This window comes from Pholcus phalangioides, unplaced genomic scaffold (assembly GCF_987345545.1).
Source record: "Pholcus phalangioides strain wild (caught in Gottingen) unplaced genomic scaffold, Ppha-v1.0 ptg000010l_1, whole genome shotgun sequence".
NCBI lineage: Eukaryota > Metazoa > Arthropoda > Arachnida > Araneae > Pholcidae > Pholcus > Pholcus phalangioides.
In genome coordinates this window covers 41293591-41309081 of record NW_028301603.1, presented here as the reverse complement: position 1 = coordinate 41309081, position 15491 = coordinate 41293591, and the positions used below count along the sequence as shown (strand labels likewise).

The following is a 15491-nucleotide window of genomic DNA, read 5'->3' as shown; positions in this document are numbered from 1 at the left end:
CGTTTCCGAAGAAATTTTGTTGCTTGTTATCATTCGAATTCACGATTAAAATCTTCACTGTGCATATAATTTGAAACTCACCTACACATGTTTCATCAATTTCTATATAGTTCTCTTTGCAATCGCATCTTGACACCTCGCTATCATCGGTTTCGGAGCATTTTTGACGTTCATTACAAATGTATGGGCCACAAATTGTGGGCGTACTCGAAATAGATGTCGATGAGAACGTAGATGTGTCCGATATTTCTTTTCCTGTACTGAATTTTTTTACGTTCGAATCATCCTGACTTGCAGTTGGATTTGACGAACTATCTGCTGTAGAACTGGAGATAACTGTTAGATCTGACGAACTATCTGCTGTAGAACTGGAGATAACTGTTGGATCTGACGAACTATCTGATGTAAAACTGGAGATAACTGTTGGATCTGACGAACTATCTGATGTAAAACTGGAGATAACTGTTGGATCTGACGAACTATCTGATGTGGAACTGGAGATAACTGTTGGATCTGACGAACTATCTGATGTGGAACTGGAGATAACTGTTGGATCTGACGACGTCTCTGTAGTTGTTTCGGGGGCATCTGTTGAATTAGACAATGACACCTCAATTGTTTTGGGGGCATCTGTTGAATTAGACAATGGCACCTCAGTTGTTTCGGTATCTTTTGGATCTGATGGCCTTTTTGAAGTTATTACCGTATCTGTTGAACCTGTCACTGTTCCTGCGTTTGTCGTCGTATCTGTAAACGACGAATTTAAAACTGATATATCTGATACTAAATAGATATATACTGATATATCTATTGATTCAAATATAATAATAAATTATAATTTCTAAATGCAATAAACTAAATAAATAGCAATTGATGATTCATGATATCCTCCTCCTCTTTTTTAATGATGAATCTATGACTGATCTGCAGTGATGATATGATTCGAAAAAAAAAAGTTACAATCATTCTCTGAGATCTCATAACCCAGGATGAAATTTAACTTTCCATTGCATTGAAAAACACAAAGCTCCAGCTCTACTAGCCCCTTTGCGTACATGGTTTTGACATTGAAGATTGCAGGAGCAGACACATCCCGCTTAAAATTTCAGAGAAAAATATAAAAGCGTTCCCGAAGGATGGATGTATCAGGAAACTTTATTAAATAACAACGGCCACATAGCCACCTCTCACAAGGCAACAAAAAGATAAAATCATCATATAAAAATCGGAAACAACAGTCAATCTAAACTCTCAATATAAATATCTGTCCAATAAATAGAGATCGAGTATAATAGAAATAATGTTCGTGAAATTAAAATCTCGAATTTTAATCATCGATAAAGAATCTTTACTTTTTATGATTCAGGCATTTGGCAACAATTGGATGATTTGTAATTTGAAGTATCGGCGACGAAACTGACAAACTGGCTTGCTTCTTCGCATGTTAGAAATAGAAGGGGGAAAAAAAGATTAGTGGCAGCATTATATAGATTTCTTTTTAGCCCCCATCTTCTCTTTCTTACCTTCCGATATTTCTGTGGTGTTTGGTCAGAACATGATAACTCCAAAATCGCATTTTCGAGATATTCATTTTCATTGTCATTTAAAAATCAAAAATAAGGCATACACACGAATATAAATGAAAATATCATATATCAGCATGTTACTTACTTACTAACCGAAACGGCGACCCGGTCCATATTCCGAATTTCTAACCGATAGGTCACCGCCGGGGTAAAAAGAGTATGATAGGGGCAGGGGCAAGAAGAGTCAAGAAGGGGGTGAGAAATCAAAGTATCGTATCGAAAAATACACGCGTACAGTAAAAAGCAAGGGCTGCTGGGAAAAAATGTACATTGCTTACAAAATTGGGTATGCACGAAACTACACCTGGCGCCACCGGAAAGGGGGAAAAAGTGCGTGACATACTGTACAAAAAAAAAAAAAAAAACCGCACCGAGATGCAACCTGCGGAAGTAACAGTAAATCAGCGGCCAGGGGAAGAACCTACAAGCAGGTCCGCCGCACCTCAAATATCCAACACTACACCACTTCATGAAAATATATGAAAAACAATCCACTTACAAATTATATGAACACACAAACAGCCGGGGGAAGCGCCACGCACTCCCCTGTTCATCAGAATAATGTGTGGGGTGTGCAATGGTGTGCAATGCAATACAATGGTCGCATGATGCACAGTTACAGGACGGAATACATATACGCGAAGCGTCTCAATTACACAAAGAAGAAAGGTAAGAAACGGGTTTCAGTTAACAATGTGAATACATCGAGAATATTCTGAGGGAGTTTTGGAGAAAAATACATTATAATCTTTGAATGTGATAGGACCAAAGTATCGAGAAAAAAAAAATCTACATTGAGAAAAGATGCAATTGTGTATCTACGGAAGGGATACAAAATGAGTGACGACAAGGAGATGCGTGTGCGTGTGTACATATGTCAGCCTGTTGCTTTCCAAATATCACAGAATACATAATTTTTACATGAAAATAGATAGAAAAACAATCCAGATACAAATTATACGAAATACAAAATTTTAGAGGTTAAAGAAGGGTGTCACTATTGGCCACATGATATGCAGTTACAGCACAAGTAAGAAAAGTGAGTAATGGGGTTCAGTTAAAAACTGTGTGAATACATCGAAAAATACTGAGGGCGTTTCGGAGAAAAATACAATATATCTTCAATATCTGGTCTGTGCAATATTAAACAATCATTGTTGTTGATTTCGGCTCTTACTGCGGGTTATTGGTGGGGAGTAATCTATGTCTATTTCCGAGGAAGATGTGGAGTCGTCGGCTGTAGATGGGTTGTATAAGATGTTTATAGACCAGAGGAACAGAGTACCAGAGTTGTAGGTTTTATCCGAGAAGCCTGATTAGGGTTCTGGCTTGGATCGACAGAACTTGCGATCGGATGATTCGTTTCTTCCAAACGTTTTTTTAGTTTGGGATCAATCACTGGGAAGAGATGTGAATTTGTGTAGTGACAAAGCTGGTAAAGTAGTGAAGGAGATCCCCAATCTCTCCACAGTTGCAGTACTTGTTTCCGGTGATATGGAATCTCTTAAAGTAGGTTGGTAGTGGGCCGTGCTTTTTGTGATGAAGATAGTTTTCTCTCTGGGCCATACTAGGTTTGTAAGGTTTACCTCAGGTATAACTTCTGTGACGTTCGTAGAGGTGTTGGTCCGAGACCATTCCTGCTGCCAGGACTTCTTGAGAACAGATTGAAGTAACATTATTGCATGTGATGTTGGTAGCGGGTAATCAGTAAGCTCTTCGAGCTGTGTTGCTGTTTTGGCAGCTTGATCTGCAGCTTCATTTCCGAAGGTTCCTTGGTGGGCTTTTACCCATGACAGCGTGAGATTCGCATTGTTGATGAGTAGAGTTCTAATGAATCTCACAAGAGGATGTTTGGATTTGACATCATAAATAGCTTTTAAACTGGCCAACCTATCGGTGATGTTGTTTAGCCGTACGGCACGTATTTGTGCATTTAAATCACTTTTAATTAGTTATTAGCAAGATAGATAGGTACAGTAGATATAACCACTCACAGCCCCTTATCTTATTATTAGTTATTAAGTTATTAGCAAGACTTACTTTTAGAACAACAAGCCATTTTTTTGGCGATATCATGTTCTGAACACACCACAGATTTGTTGTTTTTCTCTCATGAATATCGCTCATGAGCTGCAACAACAGCGCAACGTAAAAATTGCTATTTTTGAGTAACTGCACATTTTTCAACATTTTAGAACAATCTTTGTCCCGGCAGCAACAGCAGCATGCCGAATAGCTCACTATTTTACCGTCAGATGGCAAAAGTGTAATATATTTATACAAAAATTACCACGTTTTCAAGGCAAATAAAATTCAATTGGTCGAATGGTCGACGCGTTTCGGCTCTTCAATGGAGAGCCGTCATCAGGACCTCGTGGTCAGAATTCACACGAATGAGTCGTGGAGGAGTGATGTTTACGTCTGGTCGTCCGAAGAGTTCGCCTTTGTATTTGCTGCGTCCGAGTGGTCTTTGGATGCAAATTGGGGAGCCATCTGTTGCAAAGTGTTGAAAGTTTTGTCACGACTGAGGTTAATAAAGCCTGTCCAAGCTGACGAAATAGGTGGCGTGTTTCTTCCATCATTAACGAGGAAATTCTGGCATGTTCTGATGAAGTATCCCTCGAGAAAATTCAATTCAGAATTGTGTGTAGCTTTTTTAAAAACAAACGCTTTATCAAAATCAAAATAATGTGAACATTGCCAACAGTGTTGGGCAATAGCCGAATTATCCGTCCGTCCCTTCTCAACATGCTTTCGGTGTTCGAGAACTCGAATACTTAGATTTCTTCTAGTTTGGCCAATATATCCATTTTCGCAATTCTTGCATGGGATGAAGTAGATACCAGATTCTTTGGAGGGTGAGATAGGATCTTTCAGATGGGAAAAGGTGAGTATATTTGTTGGCTGGAATATTGTATGGAAGTCAAATTTCTTGAAGATAGAAGAGATCATGAAACTTGAAGAATCGAATGGAAGAACAACGGTATTAGAAAACTGTTTTGAGTCAGCTGGGAGCAGGTTCGTGGTGCATGTCTGGGTCATTTTGACAGTCAAGTTGACATATTTCATCGACTTCAATTGAGGAGAAGTGGAATTCTTGTAGACCGTTGTTTCAGGAAAGAAATTGCACCGCTGATAGGAATGTTAGTAAACATGGATTTGATATCGAAGGAAATCATTGTAGCGTTATCTGGTTGAATGCTGCGGATGATGGAAACGAATTCTGAGGAATTCTTTACTGTGAAACGATGCTTTTTGCAGAGAGGGGACAAAAGTTCAACGATTCCACTTCTCCTCGATTGAAATCGATGAAATATGTCAACTCACCCAACTTTGTGTATCGCACAATTATTTCTCAGTGTTTGGAAAGTTTTACCGCCAAACAGAAGGTCTTGCCATGGGCAACCCACTCTCGCCTATCCTCTGTGACATATATATGGCTTTTTTCGAAACAAAACTTTTGGAAACCCACCACTTCAAACTTTGGATCAGGTATGTTGATGACACATTCACTTTAGTTGATGAGACTGATGTTAATGTCACTGAGTTATTCAATTTTATAAATTCTATTGACCCACATATTGAATTTACCTATGAAATAGAAAAAAATAATATGCTGCCTTTTCTCGACGTGCTCATTGAAAAGACAGACATTGAATTTCATACATCTGTGTACCGTAAGCCATTCGCTATCTCCATGCCACCTCATGCAAAATACTTTCATCCTCCCAATCAGAAACTTTCGGCATTTTCTTCTTGTGTTCATCGAGCACTAAAACTTTGCAGTGATTCAGCCTCCCTCCAGAATGAACTAAATATCCTTCGTGACATCGCTTCTAATCGGGGTTTTTCACCTTTTATCTTCGACAAGATCCTCAGAAAAATGACCCAGACATGCACCACGAACCTGCTCCCAGCTGACTCAAAACAGTTTTCTAATACCGTTGTTCTTCCATTCGATTCTTCAAGTTTCATGATCTCTTCTATCTTCAAGAAATTTGACTTCCATACAATATTCCAGCCAACAAATATACTCACCTTTTCCCATCTGAAAGATCCTATCTCACCCTCCAAAGAATCTGGTATCTACTTCATCCCATGCAAGAATTGCGAAAATGGATATATTGGCCAAACTAGAAGAAATCTAAGTATTCGAGTTCTCGAACACCGAAAGCATGTTGAGAAGGGACGGACGGATAATTCGGCTATTGCCCAACACTGTTGGCAACATTCACATTATTTTGATTTTGATAAAGCGTTTGTTTTTAAAAAAGCAACACACAATTCTGAATTGAATTTTCTCGAGGGATACTTCATCAGAACATGCCAGAATTTCCTCGTTAATGATGGAAGAAACACGCCACCTATTTCGTCAGCTTGGACAGGCTTTATTAACCTCAGTCGTGACAAAACTTTCAACACTTTGCAACAGATGGCTCCCCAATTTGCATCCAAAGACCACTCGGACGCAGCAAATACAAAGGCGAACTCTTCGGACGACCAGACGTAAACATCACTCCTCCACGACTCATTCGTGTGAATTCTGACCACGAGGTCCTGATGACGGCTCTCCACTGAAGAGCCGAAACGCGTCGACCAGTCGACCAATTGAATTTATTTGTCTTAAAAACTTAAAAACGTGGCAATTTTTGTATAAATTAAAACCAGGCAAAGTTTCTCATTTTTGTGATAAAAAGTGTAATAGTTGCGTTCTCTGGTTCGTCCTTTCATCTACCTATAACTAAAATAAGTATATGTAACCAATCCGTTTCGATCTCTACTCTTTTAACCCGCGATTGTAGTTAAACTCTGTCGGTGAATACGGCCGCTATAGTTGTGCCACTATTGCACCTATGAGCAATATACACACTTAGTAGCCAAAAAATTAGGAACACCCCTCACTCAAACTTTGACTCGTCCGTGCAGCACTGGCGCTGTCTGACGTAATAAACCGGATTTGCTGATGAAAAGCTTTCTCCCGGTCAGAAGCACCAGTTAACGCTGCAGTTTTCCTGTTCATGGGGAACATAAGAGATTTGAGGGACAATGAACGCAGCATGATTGTGGGCGCCAGAAGTGGCAGTTGCAGTATCTCCAAAGCCGCTAACCTCCTTCTTAGCCTCTCTCGACAGCAGTACCTCGAGTCTTCAAAGAATGGCAGCAAAGCCAAAAAAATTCAGGCTGAAATCGCTTGTGAAAGGAGGTGCTAGGCGACTTATGCGCATTGTGTGCAGCAACAGAAGAGCTACAACGCAACAAGTTGCAACGCAATAACAAACATTACGATCATCGCAGACCAGACCAGAATTGAACTTTAAACCGATTCCCAGCCCGCGAGGGCCAACTGCCGGCATAAAAACTGGCCAAGAACGGCTGTGAAGAAGAAAATGTGTACATGTTTGTAGATAGATATGTGTTTGCATGAATGTGTAGTGTATGTAAAAAGAACTGGTCAAATTGGTTAAAAGTCATGATCTGGCTATAAGCAGGCAAATGTCATCACAGTTCACAGAAGCAGGCAAATGTCATCACAGTTCACAGAAGCAGGTCACACAATCTGCAGCTAGCAACATCTATTCGAAGTGGAATGGGGGAAAAAACATCACATGGGAGTCGTGACGCAAAAAACCCCAGCAATAACATCAAAAATGCAATACAGGTAATAAAGTTCTGTTTCAACTCCGTGCATCAGAAATTAATGGGGATTTACTATTGACAAATTTTATGTAAGCAGAACAATCCAAAGTTCAAAAAGAGTCTTCTCGCTCTTTTTTTTTTTTACACCTTTTTCAAATGTACATCATATGCAGGTCAAGTTCAATATGCAAGTTCAATTGGGAAATATATGTGTATATACAAAATTCAATAATGAGAAGATACAAATCGAATAGATGCGAATAAATGTCAAAAGTGGATAGATACATAGTATGCAAGTAATGTGAGTATATACAATTGAATGAGAGAATTTATGTATTAAAATAGTATGTATACAATGAGATTTGTAGAAGAAAGCATATTTACAAATTCTCCCATGTAAGGCGCCCAATTTGTTTGGGCCTCCTATATTTCCTTAAGCAGTCAGCATCATAGTCAACAATTTCCCTCAGATGTTCGAATTGGGAACTAAACATTCGCTCGAATTGATCATTGTTTAATTTCTTAATGTATGTGAATATGTGAAGTATGTCCAAGTCTTGTCTGATGTTTATTCCACGAACAAACCAAGGGGCTCCAACAAATCTTCTGAGTATTTTGTTCTGCATAGTCTGTAGTTTTTGATATTCGTTTTACAAGCATGCGTTCAAGCTGACGAAGCAAAGAGCAGAGTAGGTCTTATTATGGATTTAAAAAGAATAATTTTGTTCTCTCTTGAATGAAAGTTTTGCCCGTGGAAATGTGATGCGATTGAGCATACCCATAATTCTATTAGATTTGTTTATTACATGATCAATGTGTGAAGAGAAAGATAGATTTTTGTTGAGGATACAGCCCAAGTATTTTATTTGTCTAACAGGGCTTAAAGATTGTGTACCAATTTGAAGTCGTCTGTCCGGTATTTTACGACGTCTAGTGAACCACAAAAATTTGCATTTGTCACTATTCAGTTGGGTGGCAGATTGATCACACCAATATTCTATTTCATCCATGGTTTCTTGTAAATTGCTGAAGGCCTGATTTATATCCCTGCTACTGGACAAAACTGCACAGTCGTCTGCAAATAAAGATATTATGCCATTTTGGGGACAAGGTATGTCATTAATGTACAGCGGGAACAGTTGTGGCCCCAACACACTGCCCTGAGGCACAGAGGCATGAATTTGTTTTATTGAAGAAAGTGTATTTTGAATTTTTACTTGAAAAGTTCGCCCTAAAAGATAGTGATAGAAGAATATGACCATATGCGGAGGCATATTTAAGTCAATGAGTTTGGAAAGCAATGTAGCATAATCACAACGGTCAAATGCTTTTGCTATGTCTAAGAATGATGCAGCCACAAAATCAAAATTGTTAACTAGCTGTTGTTCCAAGCTGTTATTAGGCGGTTTATAAATTGCACAAAAGTCCATTGATACTCTATTTATATGAATAGAGACCGCCACAGCTTCAATATCAGTAGAATCAGAAATAATAATTTGTTGATAGGGAATACAATTTTTAATGAATATACAGACTCCTCCCCCCCGGTTATGTAGTCGATCCCGTCGGACGCATTGATAACCACCCGTGTTGAAAACCGTGCTGGGAAGGAACCAAGTTTCATTGATAAGTGCAATATCTACTTGATAATCAAAAAGCATTTGAGTGAATAAGTGTTTAGAGCCTCTAAGGCTATTAGCATTCCAGGCCATTACAATGAGTGGCCTGGGAGGAGCATCAATAGTTTGAGCTATTGTTAGGCGATATTAGAATAGTAATCAAAACTGAGAGTATTTGTTGAATCTTGTTTTTGTCAATTTTAGCCCCTTCCAACAATTTTCCAAAATTGTTGATTAAATGTTCGGTGTCCGTGCAATTTTTAGACATGTTATCAGAGTTGGAATGATCACCATGTGTTTTTTTAGCCAGTGAGATAGCATTTTGATTAGAAAAGTCCACTTCCTCATTTAAGGTATGATAGCTATCATCATTGACCATGTCGATGTCACTCATGTCCAGCTCTTCTGTGTAATAAGCTGGTTCATCACATTTTTATACAACTTTTGATGCAATTCTCGGTAAATATCATCAATTGATTTAACCACTTTACCTCGTCCTAAGGGATGTTGCCCTTTCCTAACAGTATTATGCAAAAATTCTTGTTTTTTCCTTAGTTCTGAAATTTCAGATTTCATGTTTCTGTTATGTGTTTTATTAGAATTAGGTGTAATGTTTGTGTTGTTAGTAGATCTTATGGATAATGAGCTGCGTCCTATGTTAAAGTTGTCTTCATCTTGACAAGGGAGAGTTGGAAGTTCTTCCATCGAAGGGCCCCTAAGTGATACAGGCAGTTTAGATTCAAAAATCCTGCCTTTTTTCCCTGGCACTTCAGGTCTAGCACTACATCCAGAATATGTAGCCGTGTGAGGGCCACAACATAAAAGACACTTCAATTTAGATTTATCATCTTTATGAGTACAATTCCGAGTCTCATGAGACCCTGAACAAAATGCACACGCAGGGAGGTCCCTACAAAAATAACTGCTGTGCCTGTACTTTTGACAGTTCCTACACTGCAAGGGAGACTGTATTCCTCTGTATCTTTCGATACTAATGTTGATGTCACCTATGCATGTTAGATTAGCAAAATGCTTATGTTCAATCAAAACTTCTACCAAAAAAAGTGGGAAAGGTCTCCCATTTGAATAATTTTTCATATTACAAACCTTGACCACTGGTATACTCTGCCTTTCAATGTCTGCTTTAATGTCAAGGGGGTTAACATTTGCAGGTAACCCTCTAATGACAAACTTTAAGGTTCTGTTGCTATTTGTTTGATAAGTATAATATCTGAATCTTTTGTCATCAAAAATTTTTGTTACCTTCCTATGATCAAGTTCTGAAAAAACTTGGAAGGTTATTTTGTTGTCCGTTGGCTTTTGTTGGGGGGGAAACTCACATACAGCTTTAATTTCGCTGAAATCAGCAATCCAGTTGTTTCCCCATGAAGTCAAAATAATCGGTGGAATGTTAGTCTTTTTCTTTTTCCTACTTACAACAGTAAAGCCATTGTTGTCATTAGGCTGATTAGCCAAATCAGAGTCAACACTACTAGGCAATTGTTGCTCTACTGTTTGTTCCTGTTTAGTGTTATTTTCAATTTGCTGTGTCGCATTTATATGTGAAGATTCGTTTCCTTCGACTGAAAAAGTTGATGATGTTTGTGAAGAATGTGTGTCACAATCGGAAGATGAGTCAGTAGAAGATGTGTCGTTACAGTCATTCGTACTTTGATCACCATCACTTTTTCCTACGGGAGGGGTAGCCTCCACTTCATTGGGTACAAGATGAAAACTGCTGTTATTATCACAATCTAGCTGATGTTTCCCAGCTGATCCCGAATTTTGGAACTTATCAAGTTGTTTGTTAAGGGCCTTGTTCTTTTTAGTCCTTTTATTGGCCTTTTTACATGGTGTTTCAGCCATATCAAGTTCGCCCTTTATCTGCTTAATACCTTTTGAAGGGTTAATACTATCCAACAAGGAAGCAGAGCTGCTAACACTTGAATCATGTATCTGATTCTTTTTCTTTTTTTTCAGTTTCTTGACCCTTTTGCTTTGAGATTTTTCAGGTGAAGGGTCTGTGGAGGGGGTATCAATTGGCTTTTTCACACTTCGAAATTTTTGATTCATACTATGCTTGCAAGAAGAGGTATTTAACCCATCAAAAAGGGTTTGAGCTGTGGACAACAAAAGATCATGTACCGAATTTTCCTCGTTATTATCAGTATCCAAAAGCATAACATACACTGAGAACAGTTCAACAAAATTATCAGCAATATCACATTCATCATTTTTGTTAACATCGTTACCTTCCTTGTACTTTTCCCTAATCCAATCAAATACAACGTTATCAAATATCTCTCTACTCTCACCTGAGTCAGCATAATCTGCAGCTAACGCACTCAATCGTTTGACTACAGAAATAGTTGAGAAAGGACAGATTTTCCCCATTGCACTGAGTAATTATGAAACAGAACTTACCTTGGTTTGAAATCACAAAAAACCTAAGAAAAAGGGGCAAAAATGGGGCAGACGTATCACTGGGGAGGGGGGAAAATACCGTTGAGCACACACTTGAGCACGTACACAGCACTGAAATCACCATAAAACTGCATGAAAAACGACCGTTGGAATATCCGTTGGTGACACCTCAACTCTGACGATTACCAATCACAATCCTAAACTGGATGTTTGTACATGTGGACTCTACTCCTTGAAATCCAGCAATTTAGCAGGTGAATAGCCGTAGAGATTGCACATGGGACTCCAAAAAAAAAAAAAATAATAATAATTAAAAAGAGGGCAGGCGTAACACTGAAAGGAAAACACAATTAGCAAGCGAATACTCAAGATGACCGTTATGCCGCATTGCAGACATCCATTAGGCCTACGGTTGGTCGTTGCCGAAGACTTCCGTTATACTACTGACGGAGAGAAAACTACATGCGACCGATCGTGACGAAATCAGAACAACAACTAGATCCTCGACATACCAGTCAAATAAAATACGATCATCGCAAAGCATATCCGTACGATCTTAAAACAAGTTGATTTTAATAGCCGGTGACCAACAAGAGTCCCATTCATTTCGCTGCAAATCGGAAGAAAATGGCTTTTGTGGGCCGATAAATGTAGAAAAATTTATAACCTTTCCCCTCTTCATTAAACCAATTAATTACTTTTACCCGTACTTGACGCGTGCATTACACATGTTTTGAAATAAAAAATTAAATTAAAATAAACGTTCATAACATTATCTGTTATGTTGGCTTTCTTCACACGTATCAACGTAACCAACATTACCATTCGGAATCGGCATCGTGGACCGTAGTTTTGTTCAGTTAATCAAGTAATCAATTGGCGATTTATGATATTTACCAATACGAACTAGGGGTGAACCGTAATCACACAGTTGAATATGATAAATTCTCGATTTATCAACGAAAATTCACAAATTCGAGTAAGAAAAAAAATTAAGTTTGCCGGATTTTACTGTCCGAGTAGGGGGGAGTGGATCTGCTCCGCACTTGCTGCCGATAAGACTAGCTAGATGGCGCTGTGATGACGTTAGGGTCTTTCCCAAATTATCGTTTGTATTTTTTTTTCATTCGTGTTAAATGTAAATTCCTGTGGCGTCACAATTACATTAAGAGTCAATGTCAACGTCTCAACAGTGACGTCACCTTCTGTATACAGGCCTCTTCCAAGACATCACCCCTCATATCAAACGCTCGAAAGTATCTGAGGGACAGCAGCAGTATATCTGGTAGCGAAAGAGCATCGAGTGCTGGAGTAGTAAGCTAGAAAACAACAATAGTATCTTCCAAGCTGAATTACTAGAGCGACAGCCGTGCACGTAATACAGAACCCGATGACCATCCATGACATAGTTAATGAACCCCAGCTTCTGACGCATGTTTTTTTCGACCATCACGTCTTAGTTTTTGCCCAGAAAGAGCTCCAATGTAGTGAACCTGGTAGCATATACAGCACATCAATCTAAACCTCTTACAAAACCCCTCTCGTTTAGAAATTTCGTAGCTCTCCAGGAAATTTTAGGCAGTTAATTCTTTTTGTTCAAGTGTTAGCAATTTAGAGAGAGAAATACATTTTGAATTTCTGAATTCGTTTTGAGTATCTTTATTTTTAAAAAAACATTATTGTTTCAACAAAGTTATTTTTTTTTCAAAGTTCATTTTTGTGAGTGATGGGGAACGAAAATTTCTCCTGAGAGATGCGTCATTTTAAATTTCATTTCTCAACAGAAATTAAATTCAAATTTCGCATGTTTAGCTTATGAAAAAAGTGAAATTAGGTGCTAATATCTGCTACTCCTCTGACTGCAGCAATTTTTCTTCAACATACAATAGCTGAGGCTTACCTCAACAAATGCAAAATAGATCAGAAAATGAGAAAAAAGTTCTCTAAAAATGGCACATTATTGGTCGGAGCTTTACCAGGCTACCTAAGACTACAAAACATGTTTCAGGTTTTCTGTTGTCTTTTTAGTTTCAAACTCAAGGTCCTTCACTATGAGAAAATGGAGATTTAACGAAACCCTTATGAAGGGTCATATGCTCAAATTTTAAGCGGCAATGCACCGATTTAGAAAATCACTCGAAAAAATTAACGTGGAACGAGGTTTTAAATGCTGAAATTAAGCAAAATTTGAGAAATGCACATAAGACAATAAATAAATAACTGAAATTCCGCATCTCAACTGGCCGTAACCAACGTTCTCATTTTCTGCGAAGTACACACAACGAATTGGTGGGGAACTCATATCAGAATATGCTGAGAGTAACACGAGAACAAAAAAAAGGAAAATAACTGATTTATTAAGGCAGTGTATCTCGAAGTTTAAGTCCCGGCTCATAGGGATATCGCCATTCTTGAGCGTCGCGGCGATCTGAAGATATTGATTTGTGTTCTTGTTTATGCTTTGAAGTGGTTTGTTTTACATGAGATTTATCTACCAAACTATTTTGGGGAGCCGCAGATGAACCATGAAGTCGGCAAGGGAGTCGTGTGTGACAAAAGTTTGAGAACCACTGCAAATACCTCAGATAATGAAATAAATTTGAAACATTTTCTTGCAAAAATTCTCAAGATGTGCTGCATCAATCGATAATTTTTTGATCCATTCTTATTTAGTACTAGCCATAATAACCGGCGCTGCCCGGGTATTCTTTAATGAGGCTTTTTGGATCACGTGATATCTCCCTCTTTCTTTGAGGGACATGCAAACCGTGTCCAAGTTAACCAATATGGCGACTTCCTGCGAGACTCATATGGCGACTTCACTCAAATAAAAAAAAGGATTTAAAGAAACGTAGAAATAAATAAATAAATATATGTATATATATATATTTTCCTTTGGTAAATGTATAAGCATTAAAGCTAAGTATTTCGACCCCCCCCCCCCGCCCCTGAACTTCAACTTATCCATCTGCCTGTTCCAGCTTCCAAAAATGCTTAATTAAAGCTGTAGAACTTTTTCGATGTACTTTTTACGGGCCCATAATTAATTTTAAAACATCCTAAACTACGTGAATTTATGCAGTTCAATATCAAAAGACAATACGGAGACATTAATTTTCATGCTTGAGAAGATATAAATAAAAAGTTAAAATCAATGTTATTGCATGAATATCCAACTCGAAAGTAAGTCCGGCTAATTACTTCATATTTGATCTCCTGGGCTTCGTATATCTCTAAGAGAACTCAATATTTCAAAAATCGAGAATTCTATACAATTTTTAAAATCATGGATGTGACAGAAAACCCCATGAAATTTCCGCATCGTACCAGTGTTTGCGAAAGTGGGCAATATCGCCCCCGGTGGGTGATGGCATAGATCGGGGGGGGGGGAATAGAAGGTATGAGTATAATATGGGATATATATGGGTTAACTTGAGTCGGAGGCGATGAGAGAAAAAAAAATTTCTGAAGAAGGGGCGATGGAGCAAAAAGTTTGGGAAACTATGCATTATACAAATAATGCATGGACAATTTTGATCTAAAGACATCTTTTTACCACATATGAAGTTAAACTTAAGTAATGGTATTTATTACAGATATGAGAGAAAATTTTTTTGAAACATACCAACTTGTTGGGTAGCAATCACACCAACCACCGCGCATAAGGAAAATATTCCTAAAATATTCCCGGATATCATTTTTATTTTCTTCCTCTTAACGTCTTTGTGTCGTTTCTCGATGAACTTCAGGTATAACACACAGCCTCGTCTTGTGTATTAGATTACCTACCTTCTACATCGATATCTCATCAAGTCACAGCATACGAAAGTAAGGTTATCTCCGTAAAACGAATTTTTTATTATTGTTATTCGATTCGCGCGATTATACTTTAGTCTATGAGTTAGATACTGTGTCGTTTCCAACTTGAGAAGGCGCTCCTTTGTCGCAGCCTTATCACTGGTGAAACCAAAACTAAACAAGTGAACAAAACATCGATAAAAAAAAATGCGATTTTCAAGTACGTTGGATAGACAAACAGGTGTTTACCCTACACGAGTGAAAATAGAACATCCGTGATCATTGAGAAATAATCATCGATGGAATATAGGGTGTCCTGTACAATGTACATTCTAATTCAGAGACTTTATATCATCAACCTTGCGTCGTGGCGGTATGGTTATAATTATAAAGAAATGAGATCAAAATGTGTTCACGAATCGCTCGG

The 15491-nt window shown here is 38.2% G+C and overlaps 1 protein-coding gene across 3 annotated transcripts in view; it reads right to left on the bottom strand.

Annotated features, from left to right (window-relative positions):
- Positions 1 to 15491, bottom strand: part of LOC149081491 (uncharacterized) — an 80442-nt gene that overhangs the window by 25632 nt on the left and 39319 nt on the right. For 2 of the 3 annotated variants that reach the window (XM_089238426.1, XM_089238427.1), the window contains one exon: positions 82 to 747. The exons of the other annotated variant lie outside the window; for it this stretch is intronic. In XM_089238426.1, coding sequence (XP_089094552.1) covers positions 82 to 747 — 666 coding nt within the window. The remainder of the gene's footprint in view (positions 1 to 81; positions 748 to 15491) is intronic. 3 annotated transcript variants of the gene reach the window in all.